The sequence below is a fragment of the Urtica dioica genome, chromosome 11, assembly GCF_054948205.1.
Source record: "Urtica dioica subsp. dioica isolate 48M chromosome 11, U.dioica_male_clone48M_v1_H2, whole genome shotgun sequence".
In the NCBI taxonomy this organism is placed as follows: domain Eukaryota; kingdom Viridiplantae; phylum Streptophyta; class Magnoliopsida; order Rosales; family Urticaceae; genus Urtica; species Urtica dioica.
In genome coordinates, this window is record NC_142766.1 from 18,088,187 (window position 1) to 18,102,958 (window position 14,772).

Genomic DNA, 14,772 nt, shown 5'->3' on the forward strand with positions numbered 1-14,772 from the left:
ATCAGTACAATTATTGAAAACTAATGAACATATAAGTAATGATGTTGGTTAATCATAATTTTTGTGTTGCTAAAAAAAAGTATATTCATCATTACAACTTACTATTTCTGATTTTTTTTTTATATATATATGAGTTATTATTTAATTAAAATGGTTTTAAATATATAATAAAAAGTGGTAAGAAAATACGAACTTTTACGTATGACAAGTGACAACCAACAATTATTTTCCAAATTTTGTACAATTTTTCCATAAAAAAATTACATGAAAATAGCAACTCAAATTTTGCAATAACTTACTAGTATTTCCCAATAATACTTGTAGTTCGATTGATACGTGGACCATGATTAATACATAATGTGAGTCCTTAAATGCAAAACGTTGACAAATAGGCAGTTGCGCAAAACGTCACTGATGAATCAACCATTCTTTTAAATAAAAATAAATCAATTAAAGTGAAGATTCTTTTGTTATGCAATAAAAAAAAAAAATTGGTTGTCGCTTGGCTATAATATTAACTGTTGCATTAGATCTCTTAAAACGGTAATCAATAAGATTTCTTGATTCCCAAGTATCTGAAAACATCCATATTTTTTAAGAGAGAAGAAGAAGCAACAATTCACACTAATTTGGCAATCAATGGCCTTTTGTTCAGTATTCGATCTTCTCACTATCGATATATCAAGTTTGATCTGTGAATAAAATCTCTCAAATTGACTCACTTCCTGAATTCTTGAAAAACAATTCTGTGTACGGATCGCCCGTTATAAAAGAGAGTTTTGTTATCTTAATTCCTTAGAATTAGCATTTTGCATTGGTTCTTTTGGTAGTCACCGATATTTTATTTTTATATTTGGCTGTTACTGTTATGCCGTCTTTTTCCTATGGTAAAAACGACACCCCAATCGCAAAAAACGACGTTACGATATAAAAGGACAGTTTAAGTCAAACACGCATGACCAAAGCCAAAAACCGAGCTTCAACCAAAGCCAAAAACCGAGCTTCAACCAAAGCCAGAAACCAAGTTTCAACAAAGCCAAAAACCAAGCTTCAACCAAAGCCGCCAACCAAGCTTCAACCAAAGCCGCCAACCAAGCTTCAACCAAGCAAAAACCAAGCTTCAAACCAAGCAAAAACCAAGCTTCAACCAAGCTTCAATCAAGCAAAAACCAAGCGCCAACCAAGCTTCAATCAAGCACCGACCAAGCAAAAACCAAGCGCCAACCAAGCTTTCACCAAGCATCAACCAAGCATCAAGCACCGGTTTCTTTTCCTATAAATAATTCACTCATTCTAACCTCAAAGGGGGAGAGAAAACGAAAAAAGAATCCCCCGAACTCAAAAGCTCTCAAAAACCCCAGAGACTCTCAATCCCAGAATTCACTCAGCCAAATACTCTCCCAACTCAGGAGGACTCCAAACTCGGTACTCCAGCCGAGCTAAAGGGGGAAAAGGTCCAGGATTCACTCCGGACCCAAGAACTCTCTAAACCTCAAAAAGATTCCACTCCCCACTCTGGAATAGAGCCTGAAGCAAGAATCCCATGAACTACGTCATGACCTGATCCCGCAAGGCGGGTACGTAGGCAGCTCACGAGGAGCACAGTCACGCCCCCCAGGCGAGCTCGACCAACAGCAGGGGCGATCTCCAGGCGAGCTCAAACTTCAGCCGAGCTCAACCTTCCAGGCGAGCTCACTCTCCCAGCAGGGGCGATCTCCAGGCGAGCTCGACCTCCAGCCGAGTTCGACCCCAGGCGAGCTCAACCTCCAGGCAGGGGCGATCTCAAGGCGAGCTCGACCTCCAGCCGAGCTCGACCCCCCAGGCGAGCTCACTCTCCAGGCAGGGGCGATCACCAGGCGAGCTCGACTCTCCAGACGAGCTCGACCTCCAGCCAGGATCGACCCCCAGGCGAGCTCGACTTCCAGGCGAGCTCACTCTCCCAGCAGGGGCGATCTCCAGGCGAGCTCGACCTCCAGCCGAGTTTGACCCCCAGGCGAGCTCAACCTCCAGGAAGGGCGATCTCCAGGCGAGCTTGACCTCCAGCCGAGCTCGACCCCCCAGCCGAGCTCATCCCCCAGGCAGGGGCGACCTCCAGACGAGCTCGACCTCCAGCCAGGGTCGACCCCCAAGCGAGCTCGACCCCCCCAGACGAACTCACCCCCCAGGCAGGAGCTCACCCTCCAGGCCGGGGCGACCTCCGGGCAAGCTCGACCTCCAGCCGAGCCCAACCTCCAGACGAGCTTGACCCTCCAGACGAGCTCGACCCCCCAGGCGAGCTCGACCTCCAGGCCAGGAATCCAAGACGGAGAACGCGTTCCCGACGAAAAAGGAAGACAAAGCATCGTTTCCCTCTTTACGATTCTGAGATCCTCTGAAGCTCCTGGACGCTTTGGGCTTTGTCCCGAACTTCCTTGAGCCCATTGGACTCTCGAAAAGTAATTTGGGCCGACCCCATACTAGGCACGTGACTATTCCAGGCACGCCACGTGTCCTCGAATGTTAAACCCAAAAAACGGCTTAACAGTTACCACGAAGTCCCATGGCACCGTAGGTGCCAAATTTTAGACGTAAATATCTTATAGTTCTTCGACCTTAAGGATTATTATTCTATCACACACGGTTTCCGTTTAATCCATATGTGTTGGATAGTCTAGATGACATATGTTGTATTAAAATTCTTGTAAGATTATTATTATTATTTTTCTATTTTGCTCTTCATAAAATTGATGAAATTTGTCTCTCAAAATTATCTCGAAACAGGACTTCAACAACGGAAAAGGTTTAGAAAATCTAAATTTTATGGATATATATATATATATACACATATATATATATACATATATATACACACATATATATATATATATATATATATATATATTGTTATTTAGTCTAAATTTACAGTAGCCTTACATAATGTAAACCCTCAAAAATTTAAATTACATTTGATGTTGTCTTGATCAATGCCAATGAATTCCGTATACTACATGATTGTATTAAAGATTGAGACTTTACAATGTAATACTTGTAAAAAGTAATGGACAATCAGTGTGTTTTAGAGACTACTACAACGAAGGCACGGTGAGTGGTTAGTCGTAAATATTATGGCTATATTGAATTGACTTATTTGAAGGATGAAAAAACTATCCAAGATGTCATGGAACATGTGCGAGACGTCTTGGTTGGCCAAGACATACCTTTTGAGATATTATCTCGTCTTGAAAATTTATCATTTTGTCTTGCATCCGTATTCAATTTTTTTTCTAAACCGGATATCTTCTAGCGATATTGTTTCAAAAATCCGAATGAAGATATCCAACTCATGGACCTTTGTAAAAGAGATAGGTACATTATAGGTCTTTTTACGCACTGAGGTTTTCGAGCTTGAGTATTCTTGGAGAGTCGAAAACTGAGAGTCGTGTTCTTTTGAGTGACTCTTAGTTTGAGTGACTATGATTAATTGTTATCGTGATTATTCATGAACCGTGCGTACGTGTCAAACACTTGGGAGAATTTTTGAGTGAAAATGAGTGATCTTTGCATGTGGGGGAGTGTGAGTTGAAATTCTCGGACATATATAAAAAATGGCTCTTAAGTGTGATTCATATATATAAATCCGATATGTAATATGATTTATCATCAATAAATTTACTCCATAGACCATGACCATGTGTCACACATGTTGTTCATCATGTGTGATAACATAATAACAGAGATCAAATATTTTTCAGACGTGTCGTTTATGTCTATTAAACAATAAGTACGACATGTTGTTTTTCTTTTATTTCTTTCATTGTATTTAACTTTATTTCCTTAATATCTCGTGGCTATATAAAGCCTTATACTTGTTCATTTCTCATCAAGATTGGAATAAACATTTTTTACTCTCAATCATTCAAGATGAGAGTTAGTTTTTCCCAAATTCTCAAATCCAATTTCTATCTATCCTAACCTAGAAATGTAATATGGTATCAGAGCGAATTTTCGCATTCGATTTTCTAGGTTAGAGAAATCCACTTCGTCATCCCCGATTCCTCGACGATAGGAATAGATCTCCGACGACAAGCTCGGTGGAATTTCACGAAGGTCGATTTCCGTTTACCTCTGAATATTCCGAATATTGAGCGCCTCTTCTTCTCGATTTCAAGTTCTTCTCTTCATCACTTCATCGACGGAAAAGCTTCATCAACGGAGACGCATCGGACATTCGAAGCGATTTTTATCAAGATTCATCACCGATGATTTAAAGCCATGTCATTCATCAAGAATCTTCTTTCGGCGAGTCCCGCCGTGTCAACATTCAAGAGGCTTCTCCGGCGAGTCCCGCCGTGTCAATGCTTCAATATCAATTTTCGGCGAGTCCCACCCTGCCAATATGATCAAGATTTTACCCCGGCAAATTTTGTCGAATCAAGACCTTTCTCCGGAGAGTCACTGCCGTGTCAAAGCCGTCAACAGCTCCTCCGACCTCTCCAGCGAAGCCACGACAATCCGTCGCCAATATCAAAATGAGAGATGCAACAAAGATTGGATCTTTGAAAGCGCTCCAACGTCTTCTTCTTCTTCTTCTTCTTCTTCTTCTTCTTCTTCTTCGCAAGACGATCTCGCTCTCGGCTCCGAAGTCGACGAAATCGGAATCGGCAATGGCGAAGAAAAGTCCCATCATCTCAGGGGCGGACGAGGAGATCGACGTGCCAGAGGAGGGCGAGATTGTCGGAGACGAGGATTCGAGGAAGTCCACGTTGTAGAAATCCCAAACCGCCATTCTAGGGTTTCCCTCTCTACAACTTCGCTCTCCTCGACGCCGAGATGGCCGGGTTCTAGGCCAAGCTTCCATTGAGAAGCACCTGATCTCCCTCCCAGAAATCGAGTTCCTCTGGTGGATGGACAAGGACGCGATGCTCACGGACATGGCTTTCGAGGTTCTCTACCCCGGCCTCAGCCATGGTGAGAATCAGCTCCGACGGGGCTTCATCCGCAAAGTCAAAAGCACTCTTGAATTCTTTGAAGGTCAACCTCCTCTTGGAAATAAAACCGATTGGGTTATGAATATGTTATGCAATTGTTTAGAACATGCACTCAAGGTGTTCGACAAAATGCCTCTGAGAAATTTTTTTTCTCAAATCGAGATCGGTTCTTCACAAAGACAATTCTTTTCTTCATTCATACGATCGAGGTCTTCTCCGTGTTGTCTTCTCCGATATCAAGTTCAATCCAAGATGAAATTTTGAGAAAGTTCATCTTGCGGGGGTGTATTAGAGATTAAATATTTTTTATACGTGTCGTTTATGTCTATTAAACGATAAGTACGACATGTTGCTTTTCTTTTATTTCTTTCATTGTATTTAACTTTATTTTTCTTAATGTATCATGGCTATATAAAGCCTTATACTTGTACATTTCTCATCAAGATTAGAATAAACATTTTTTATCCTCAATCATTCAAGATGAGAGTTAGTTTTTCCTCAATTCTCAAATCTAATTTCTATCTATCCTAACCTAGAAATGTAATAATTATATAGTTTCTCTTCCAAGCTTTTATAGCATGATTTGTTATTTATAGCTTTCATTCTGACAATTATGAAGTTTGTGGAGATGTCATAAAACAATCTCTCATCTCATCCGTAAATATTATTGATCTTTAGTTTAAGGAGACGAATGATGGAGTTGAATTCGGGCGTCTCAAAGATCATGCTCGAAACTAGGTCTTTAATTCTTCGGTGTTGAGGTTTTGGAGTCTATTCAAATGACGTCAAGGTGTCGTTTTTCATATTGTTGATTTTGATAGTATTAATGAGATACACATTATATAATGTATGATTTTGTTTTTCTTGTTGAATATTTTTACCGCTAAAGTATGTCAATGTTTTACGTTTCTATTTTATGTCACAAAAAAAATCATGGCTCCCCACCATTGACGATTGATCTAAGTGGAAAAATATCCAACATTTTTTTTTATCAAACAATATCCAACATTTTTTTTATCAAACAAAATATCCAACATATTATGTGGTCAAGATTTCTCGCGTAATTTGTATCTTCAATTACACTATGCTATCTGGTAAGTGGTCACTTTGCAGTTTGAACACTTGAATTTGTCATCTTTTTAATACCGAATTGTTGAATTGAATCCTTTCATATCAAGAATAAAAAGTTGGGCATATGACATAATATCCAATTTCTTAACACATAAAAAATTAAATAAAAACAATCCATGGATGAAGATTGTGGGCGACAAGAATTTAGATCCACAAATGGGTAAAATCCCCCTTTCTCTTTCTCAGCGGCTTTTTTCTATCTCAATAATATTATATACAATGACACATGCTTTTTTCAAGTCTTCGCATTGAATTTAGGAAGCAAACAAAAATTCAAATTTCAAACAATAGTGCCTTGTGGGTCAATTTGCTACTCGTTTAAGAGAATATAGAAGTTGACGCCAAACCTCTCGTCACCCATTTTACTAGCAAAAAAAAACCTCTCACCCAATTTTGAACTCAAGTCTAGAATTTCATTGACCAACCCAAAAATAACTTGCTCACACCGCTTTATTAGCAGAGCTCACTTTTTCCACCCTAACCCATCAATGTATAAATAAATGCTTATTTAGTCCAAAGATTACATCTACTCTAGACTTCCGAGACTCTGTTTTATTGGATTAGTTGGGATTTTTTTTGTTGAGAACTAAGTCCTTGGATTTAATACTTGCTCTTTTTTATTTTGTTTCTCGTCTATTCTCTCTCATATCAAACATGTCGATCTTGAGCAATAACAATAACGAAAATAACTCTCCTTTCTTCCGCGAATTCAAAAAGCAAGCCTCTTTCTTTCTGAGAGAGAAGATCAAAACTGCAAGACTAGCACTCACAGATGTTACACCAGCTGAGATGTAAGTTTTCTCATATCTTTTATTTAACTGGGAAATTATTTTCCGTTGTCTATTTTTTTTAATAAATTATATATATATAATTCATGAAGATTGACTGAAGAGGCTACAAGCGAAAATCTCTGGGCACCAGACACTCGGACCTTGGCTTCTATCTCAAGATCTGCTTTTGATATTGATGATTATACAAGAATCGTGGAGATCTTGCACAAAAGGTTAATTTTTTTTTTTTTCCTATCATGTTCTCTCTCTTTTGTTAAATGTATGAAATGAGATAGTGAAATGGCGTATCTATTGTTTCAGGCTGGCCAAGTTTGAGAAAAAGAATTGGAGGGTTTGTTACAACTCTTGTATTCTTCTTGAGCACTTGCTGACTCATGGACCTGAGAGCGTTGCTGAGGAGTTTCAGTGTGACAGAGATGCCATTAGAGAGATGGAGAGATTTCAGTATATAGACGAAAAAGGGTATGCAAAATTTGTGATTCTTTGGGTGTAAGTTTGTTCACGGGAAACTGACGATTATATTGACATCGAACACACAGATTCAATTGGGGTCTTGCCGCTAGAAAGAAATCGGAGAGAGTGTTGAAGTTGCTCGAAAAAGGTCCACTTTTCAAGGAGGAAAGAGAGCGGGCTCGGAAAGTTAGCAGAGGGATTCAAGGCTTCGGAAGCTTTAGCCAAAAGCCGGCTTCTTCAATGCAAGGCATTCTGAGAGAACAAACACCGCAGGAATCGCAGGCGTTTAAAAGCTCTAATTCTCAGTTCACCATGAGCCATGAGAACCAGGACAATCAAATCCCATGTCGCGAAGAAGGTGGTCTGTTGAAATCAAAGGCGAAGAGTATCTACGAGGATGTCAAGGGAAACGAGAGCTCGGGTTCTGACAAACCCGAGACGAGTCTCAAAGAAAACATGGTTCCCAAAGAAGAAGGATGGAACGAGGACGGAGAATCTTCTAGCTTGCTTTTGGGGACCAGCGAGAATGGCGAGTTCAGAACGAAAGCTTCTACGGAAGAAGATCATCCATTCAGCGAAACGAGCCAGCAGAGCAACGCTTCTCTTCTCTGTTGAAAGCCGTGATTGGTTCAAATAAAAATGGGAGTATATTTGTAAAGAAGAGTCGCACCAAACGCCGCCACTTTTGTAGCAGCAGCGTATCCATTCTGCCACAACCGATGAGCGGTAAAGTACCGTTTTTTTTTCTTTTCTCTTTCTGTTATGTAAGTTTGTTGTATATTTTCCCTCCAACTTCACACATCTCTGCCAATGTATCTACCTCTACATGTCTGAAATTTGGGGAAATGTCATTCTTCTCATGAAGGAAAAACTATCAATAAGATAATTCCACACATATTATGTACAACATATAAACATAAATAATAAACTATCAACAAATATATGAAGGAAAAAAAAAACTGAACGCGAAAGAAAAATTACCAGAAAGAATAGAAAATATAATGTGGTTAAAAATACATCCCACAAATGATTAATAAATAGTTCAAAAGCAAACTAACTTGATTCAACCAACGCAAACTTACTTTTTTTTGTGTCTCATTTAGTGAAACTTAAGTCATCATTTTATTTAATTATCAACTTATATTTATTTCAAATTAATTAAAGTAGCTTATTTATTGGAGGGTCAGAAAAGAGACGACAAAAATGGATGAGGTAATTTAAAATGATTAAATTTATTTATTTAGCACTATGATACCTCCTTGGTTGAAATCGAGACCACGATATCTATAAATAATGACTATTACCACGTCAGTTGTTGAAAACCGAAAAACATATACCATCTCGTGGATTGTAACGTCATATTATATGTCAATTTTTCAAAGTGGTTCTTACTTTATAAGTCGAATCCAATGAGGTAATTCAATCCGTCGAGATTACTCTTCCACATATGCTCCTATGTTGTTTACATCTATTAAGAATTGAAAATAATACGAATTTCTCATTTTCAAAATTTCAAGCTAAATAGTAAAACTCCCAGCAGCTCATTTCATAGCCCAAGGACCTTATTTTGATTTGTATGAAAACTACTTACTCGTGCTGCAAGGTTACTTACCTACTGTGCATGAGAAAAGTTACTCAAATGACCAGTCCAAGTCGCTCATTTCAAAATTTCCCGTAACAATATAATGGCAAAATCATATTTTCCAATAAGAGATGCGAAGAAAAACAACAGCAACAGCTACAACAATGGCAGAGAGGTTTTGCTACGCACAGAAAAATAGGTGTTCGACCAGTCTATAACGACAAACAACAGCGATAAAAGAGTTCAAATCTCTTGGTAAAGTACAATATTTTGGACAGCATAAGACACGAAAAATTTGACAGAAACAATTCCCACAAAACAGGACGATGAGTACCACATCCACTGCTTCAAGTCGACCCCACACAATTAGAAGCACTTCCTGTGTACAATCGACGGCCCAGATTCGTCGTACTCTGCCTTTGCAATCCACATCTGAATCACACACGCAACGATATACTCTTATCAGCATAACGAAAAAAACTAAAGTCGTTCATCATGATAGAACTGCATCGCTAGGAATCTCTTGATCCCTCTTAACTTCAAATTTTACTTATCTGCTTATCATTATTATCCTAACACAGCATATGGTAAATGTACCTGCTGGAATGTGCTTAGAGATGCGAGGATTGAGCCACCGATCCAGACACTGTACTTTCTCTCGGGCGGGGCAACGACCTTGATCTTCATGCTGCTGGGTGCCAAGGCGGTGATCTCCTTGCTCATCCTGTCAGCTATTCCCGGGAACATGGTCGACCCTCCACTGAGGACGATGTTTCCGTATAGGTCCTTCCTGATATCCACATCACACTTCATGATGGAGTTGTAAGTGGTCTCGTGAATCCCCGCAGCTTCCATTCCGATCATGGAAGGCTGGAAGAGGACCTCCGGGCACCGGAACCGCTCCGCCCCGATCGTGATCACCTGCCCGTCGGGAAGCTCGTAGCTCTTTTCCACTGCCGAGCTCGTCTTGGCGGTCTCGAGCTCTTGCTCGTAGTCGAGGGCGATGTAGGCCAGCTTTTCCTTCATGTCCCTCACGATTTCCCGCTCTGCTGTGGTTGTGAAGGAGTATCCACGCTCGGTGAGGATCTTCATCAGGGCATCGGTCAGGTCACGCCCTGCCAGGTCGAGCCGAAGAATAGCATGTGGGAGGGCGTAACCCTCGTAAATGGGAACTGTGTGGCTCACACCATCTCCAGAGTCCAGTACGATACCTGAGTGGGATTTCGAGCCAGGTATATCAGAGATAGAAGTAATTAAACAAACAGTTAGACAAACAAACTAATACCCAAAATTAGAGACATTTATTAGCACCCATAATACAAGCATTTATACATTATTGACTAACTGCACAAAAGGGAAATTCTACAGCCGACATTATTCTCTCGGAAAAACGAATCATCCAGATATTAAAAACAAAGCTTAGAACTAACGATATAGTAAAGGTAACTTACCCGTTGTACGCCCACTAGCATAAAGAGACAGAACAGCCTGAATAGCCACATACATAGCAGGGGTGTTGAAGGTCTCGAACATGATTTGGGTCATTTTCTCACGATTCGCCTTAGGGTTGAGAGGCGCTTCTGTGAGTAGAACCGGGTGTTCTTCCGGGGCCACACGAAGCTCGTTGTAGAAAGTGTGATGCCAAATCTTCTCCATATCGTCCCAGTTGCTCACGATTCCGTGCTCAATGGGGTACTTCAAAGTCAAGATACCACGCTTGGATTGTGCCTCGTCCCCAACATAAGCATCTTTTTGCCCCATGCCGACCATCACACCGGTGTGGCGGGGCCTACCAACAATGCTCGGGAAGACGGCCCTTGGGGCATCATCTCCCGCAAACCCAGCCTAATGCAACACAGCATTATCACAGTAAGAAAATCAATAAACGACATGATTAACATACATAACGATCTAATTCTCCCATATACTGTACCTTGACCATTCCAGTTCCATTGTCGCAGACGAGTGGCTGAATGTCCTCGGCGTCGGCCATCTTTGACTACCTACAGGAATTTCTACATTTAAAGGCCTTGAAGGCAATGTAATATCTAAAAGATATATAAAGTCATATTTTTGACATGCAGACAATGGTCATATCTATATTCCATGTCTATGTTATTGAGAAACGCCAATAATTAGCAAACATGAAGGTACATTTGGGTAAACACTAAACCAAAACAACAGAGACAAACATCTATCGCCACAAACGTATCATTCTTCAACTAGTATCGTACACTAGGACAGAAATTAAAAACAGATATTAATGAGAAAATGGTACGTAGTGATCATATCTAAGAGCACAAATTTTCTCCAGATCAGCAACGGCAACGATAACAAGAATATCAATGCAATTAAAGACACAACAAAAAAACCAGAAAATTCAATTATTTTTTTATCAAAAAAGAAAACAGATAGGTTTCTACAATGTGGCTGGTCGGAATCCAAAGATCGTCCGTCAAACGTTTCATCTATTTACGAAATCAGAAGAGAACAACTTACACAGATCCAATGAAAAACGTAATCAACGACATTCAAAACCAAGAGCAAAAAAAAACTCTTGAACTAAAACAAGTGATAGAAGATCAGATCGATAATTACGACTTCAGAACCCTAAAGAAGCACCAATGGCGTAATCCGATAGAGATGGAGAGAAAGAGATAGAGATTTACCTTGAAAAATTAAGTGAAATCTGAAGAGAGAGAGAGAGAGAGAGAGGGAATGAGAAATGTAGAGCTATAGAGCCGCCCTTCGGTTCAAAATGGAATATTGGGAAATGGGAAGAAAAAAAAATGAGAGGCGAAAGAACGAGCGTCGAAATGTGCGTCTAATAATAGCCCAAATTGAAATGAAATGAGAATCGAAATGAAATGAGCTTTTAAACCACACTGTTCTTTCTATCTTTTCTTTCTTCAGACCTCCTTTCTGTCCGATCTGCCTGACACGTGTCCCTTTCTATTTGGAGCTCCCGCAAAGACAGCCTGTTTTTGAATTCCCCTCTCTCTTCTCTCTCCTACCAATTCTTGGCTGTCAAAAGTACCCCTATACCCCTCTCCCCGGATTCCCTTTTCTTTTTGCCCTTTTTAATTGGGGCCCATTTTTTAATGCGTATGATCTGTTAGTTTCATACCGTTAGAGCCCATTTGTTCTTCAAATCGTAGGTCCAAGCCCAATAGCCTTAGGTCCACTTCTTAACATGAGACCCAATTAGAGACAGACCATTTTGAATAGAGAGTCATATCTAATTGAAGTTGAAAAAAAACAAAGAGAGCACAAACGACAAATATCGAAACTTAGATTAGAAGTACGTATCTCTCACTGAATAATTTTCATTTAAATATATACTGACTTATACTTATAGATTTCTGACACTAATGGAAGAACCTAAGTGTTCATCTAATCATTTGAAACTGCGAATGTCACTGAATTTTATCAAATAGATTTTAAGTATCTAACAGATGCTGTGTATTATAGATTTTGGAACAAAAATATAAATAAAGAGATTCAATTATACTGTGTGAAGCAAAAGAAAGCATAACTTCCCTCGTGGTCGTGTTCCTATGACGTTAATATGTTAGTAAAGTGGTACACTTATGGACTTTGGTACTAAAATTCATTTTCAAACATTTAAAAAAAAAATGGTCTGCACATGTCAACTTTATTTTGCCTCCTAACAACCCCACCACCCATGTAATATAATTTAGTCATATCAACGCACACATATATGAGGTAATTAATTAGAAAATACAAAGCCAATGATTTTAATTAACTTTACAGTATAAGTGGAATTAATTTGCATTCCATGAAGTATTCTATAACCCAATCTCTCATTTTTAAAAGTTTGTCCTTATATGATGTCTTTTCAAACGTAGAGTTAGTATAATACTTTTTTAAAAGCAACCTTTGAGGTAGTTCAAAAATGCACTAACTTGCAAATTAATATTAAAATTGAATATATGCTTACCAAACTCATGACATGTACTAACTTACAAAACAATTTTAAAAGTGGGTCGTAATTAAAGGTGATAATTTCAAAAATCCTCATTCAAGTTGTGGAACATTCCCATTAATTAGACTGCCTGTGATTTAGCCTTAATCGGTTTGGTCAATTTGAATTTTGATGGGTTTTCTGCTTTAGTTGCATCACAATTAGTGGTATTTTGAATTCCGAATCACGCATTATTGGTGGCTGAGGACGAAAGTGCAAATCACTTTATATAGTAGGCAGGTTTTGAATGTTTGAACTTTCCTCAATTTTCACAATAAATTAAATATTATTTAAAACACAAGCTGTTTAATTAAGCATTTAGGGTTTGAACTTTGAAGTTAAATTATAATAATCTTTCAATTTTATTCTTAAGTTATTCTTACATAAAAAGAAATATAAATAACTTATGTAATTCTGTATTTATTTTTTAGGTTAATAGTAATAACTAGATTATTCGTATTTTCGGCAGTTGATACAGTTAATATTTTTTACTATAATTTCAAGTATAGTTTTATTCAATAAAAAATTAAGTAAGCTTAAGTCTAATTTGTTACGGGATAAATTAGTTAGACTCCGACCTGGCTAGTCGGACTACCGAGCAGAAATACGAATCCAGCACCGAGCTCAGGTTAAGTAAACCCAAGGGTCATCCATTGAAAAGGAACGAACCGTTCATAAGTTAAGAACGAAACCCACCGATCAGAACTTCGAAGAGAAGAGAAGAACGTGGGTCAAAGACTAGTCAAAACTAATAGAAAACATGTTTCAAGCTCTAAAACGCACACCTCGACGGTTCAGGAACCGTCGAGGAGCATTAACTGCCCACCTCCTAGAGAGGCGAAAGGCAGTTACCCATAACCGTCCAGAACGTGGGATTGATCACCCCACGTTCCTCAAAATAACCGTCAAGGACACGACCAGATGAGTATAAATAGAGGCAGCAGCACAGAACGAGAGACGAACTTTTTTAGACATTTTCTGTCACTTAGAATCCCTAGAAAACATTGCTCTCTTGTATTAGATTCGTCTGTATAAAGAGAAAGTCTTGCCTAAATTACCTCTGTACTCGGAGGCCTTGTACTCGGAGTCAGTATATTTTCGTGAGATATTGTTGTACTAATTTTACAGGTCAACAGTTGGCGCTAGAAGGAGGGGGACCAGCTGAAGAATATGGCTAGTTCGTCCGCACCCGTGAACGCTGTCTCTAACCAGGAGACGGAGATAGAGCACCATAACCGCACCCTGCCTCTCACCTCGGAAGAAATAGCTGAGCTCCTTCCGGAACCCAGCCTCGAAGAACAATTCAGACAGATGCAAGAGCGTCTCTCGGTCTTAGAGGCAAATAACAGGGACTTGAAGAGAAGGTTACAGGAAAAAAGGGTCACACTGCGAAGTGCAATAGTGATCCCAGATGAAGAGCCCTCGCACCGATCAGGGAAGGAACCCATCGGGCAAGATCCGCAGGTTAAGAAACCTCGGAAACATGCCAGAGATCGGTATGAGAGGATGGAAGATGTTTCTGAGTCCGAAAAGGAGCAGTACAGTCAGGAAAAGATTCCTGATCGGTACCAGCCCAGCATGGACAAAGGATATTCAAGCACTTTCAGGCACAGCTTAGACAGCTCGGAGACTGAAGACAGTGCAAGCACCAACAAAACAAACCTTAGAAGGTTGGAACGTCGGATTGAAGAGGTAGCTCTAGGTCAGAAGGAGTCTGTTCCGAAGGTTGGAGAAGCTATCTCCCCGTTCACGGCCCGCGTGTTAGAACACCCGTTGCCTGATCGGTTTAGGATGCCAAGCATCCCAGTATACGACGGAAAGACCGACCCGGGAGACCATATAGACACTTTTTCCTCTTGGATG

The 14,772-nt window shown here is 39.7% G+C and overlaps 2 protein-coding genes across 2 annotated transcripts; one reads left to right on the forward strand and one right to left on the reverse strand.

Annotated features, from left to right (window-relative positions):
* The first annotated feature begins 6,447 nt into the window (after positions 1 to 6,447).
* LOC149381921 (ENTH/VHS family protein) lies at positions 6,448 to 8,178 on the forward strand. The gene is made up of 4 exons (XM_089630351.1): positions 6,448 to 6,889; positions 6,979 to 7,101; positions 7,190 to 7,351; positions 7,429 to 8,178. The coding sequence occupies exons 1-4, from the start codon at positions 6,753 to 6,755 to the stop codon at positions 7,955 to 7,957; spliced, it is 951 nt and encodes a 316-aa protein (XP_089486477.1). The 5' UTR covers positions 6,448 to 6,752; the 3' UTR covers positions 7,958 to 8,178.
* An 839-nt stretch (positions 8,179 to 9,017) lies between these two features.
* On the reverse strand, positions 9,018 to 11,775 carry LOC149381922 (actin-1). Its single transcript, XM_089630350.1, has 5 exons — positions 11,594 to 11,775; positions 10,858 to 10,927; positions 10,376 to 10,769; positions 9,522 to 10,135; positions 9,018 to 9,356 (listed from the first exon to the last, which is right to left on the reverse strand). Exons 2-5 carry the CDS (start codon positions 10,915 to 10,917, stop codon positions 9,291 to 9,293), a joined length of 1,134 nt encoding a protein of 377 aa, XP_089486476.1. The 5' UTR covers positions 10,918 to 10,927; positions 11,594 to 11,775; the 3' UTR covers positions 9,018 to 9,290.
* Between the last annotated feature and the right edge of the window lie 2,997 nt (positions 11,776 to 14,772).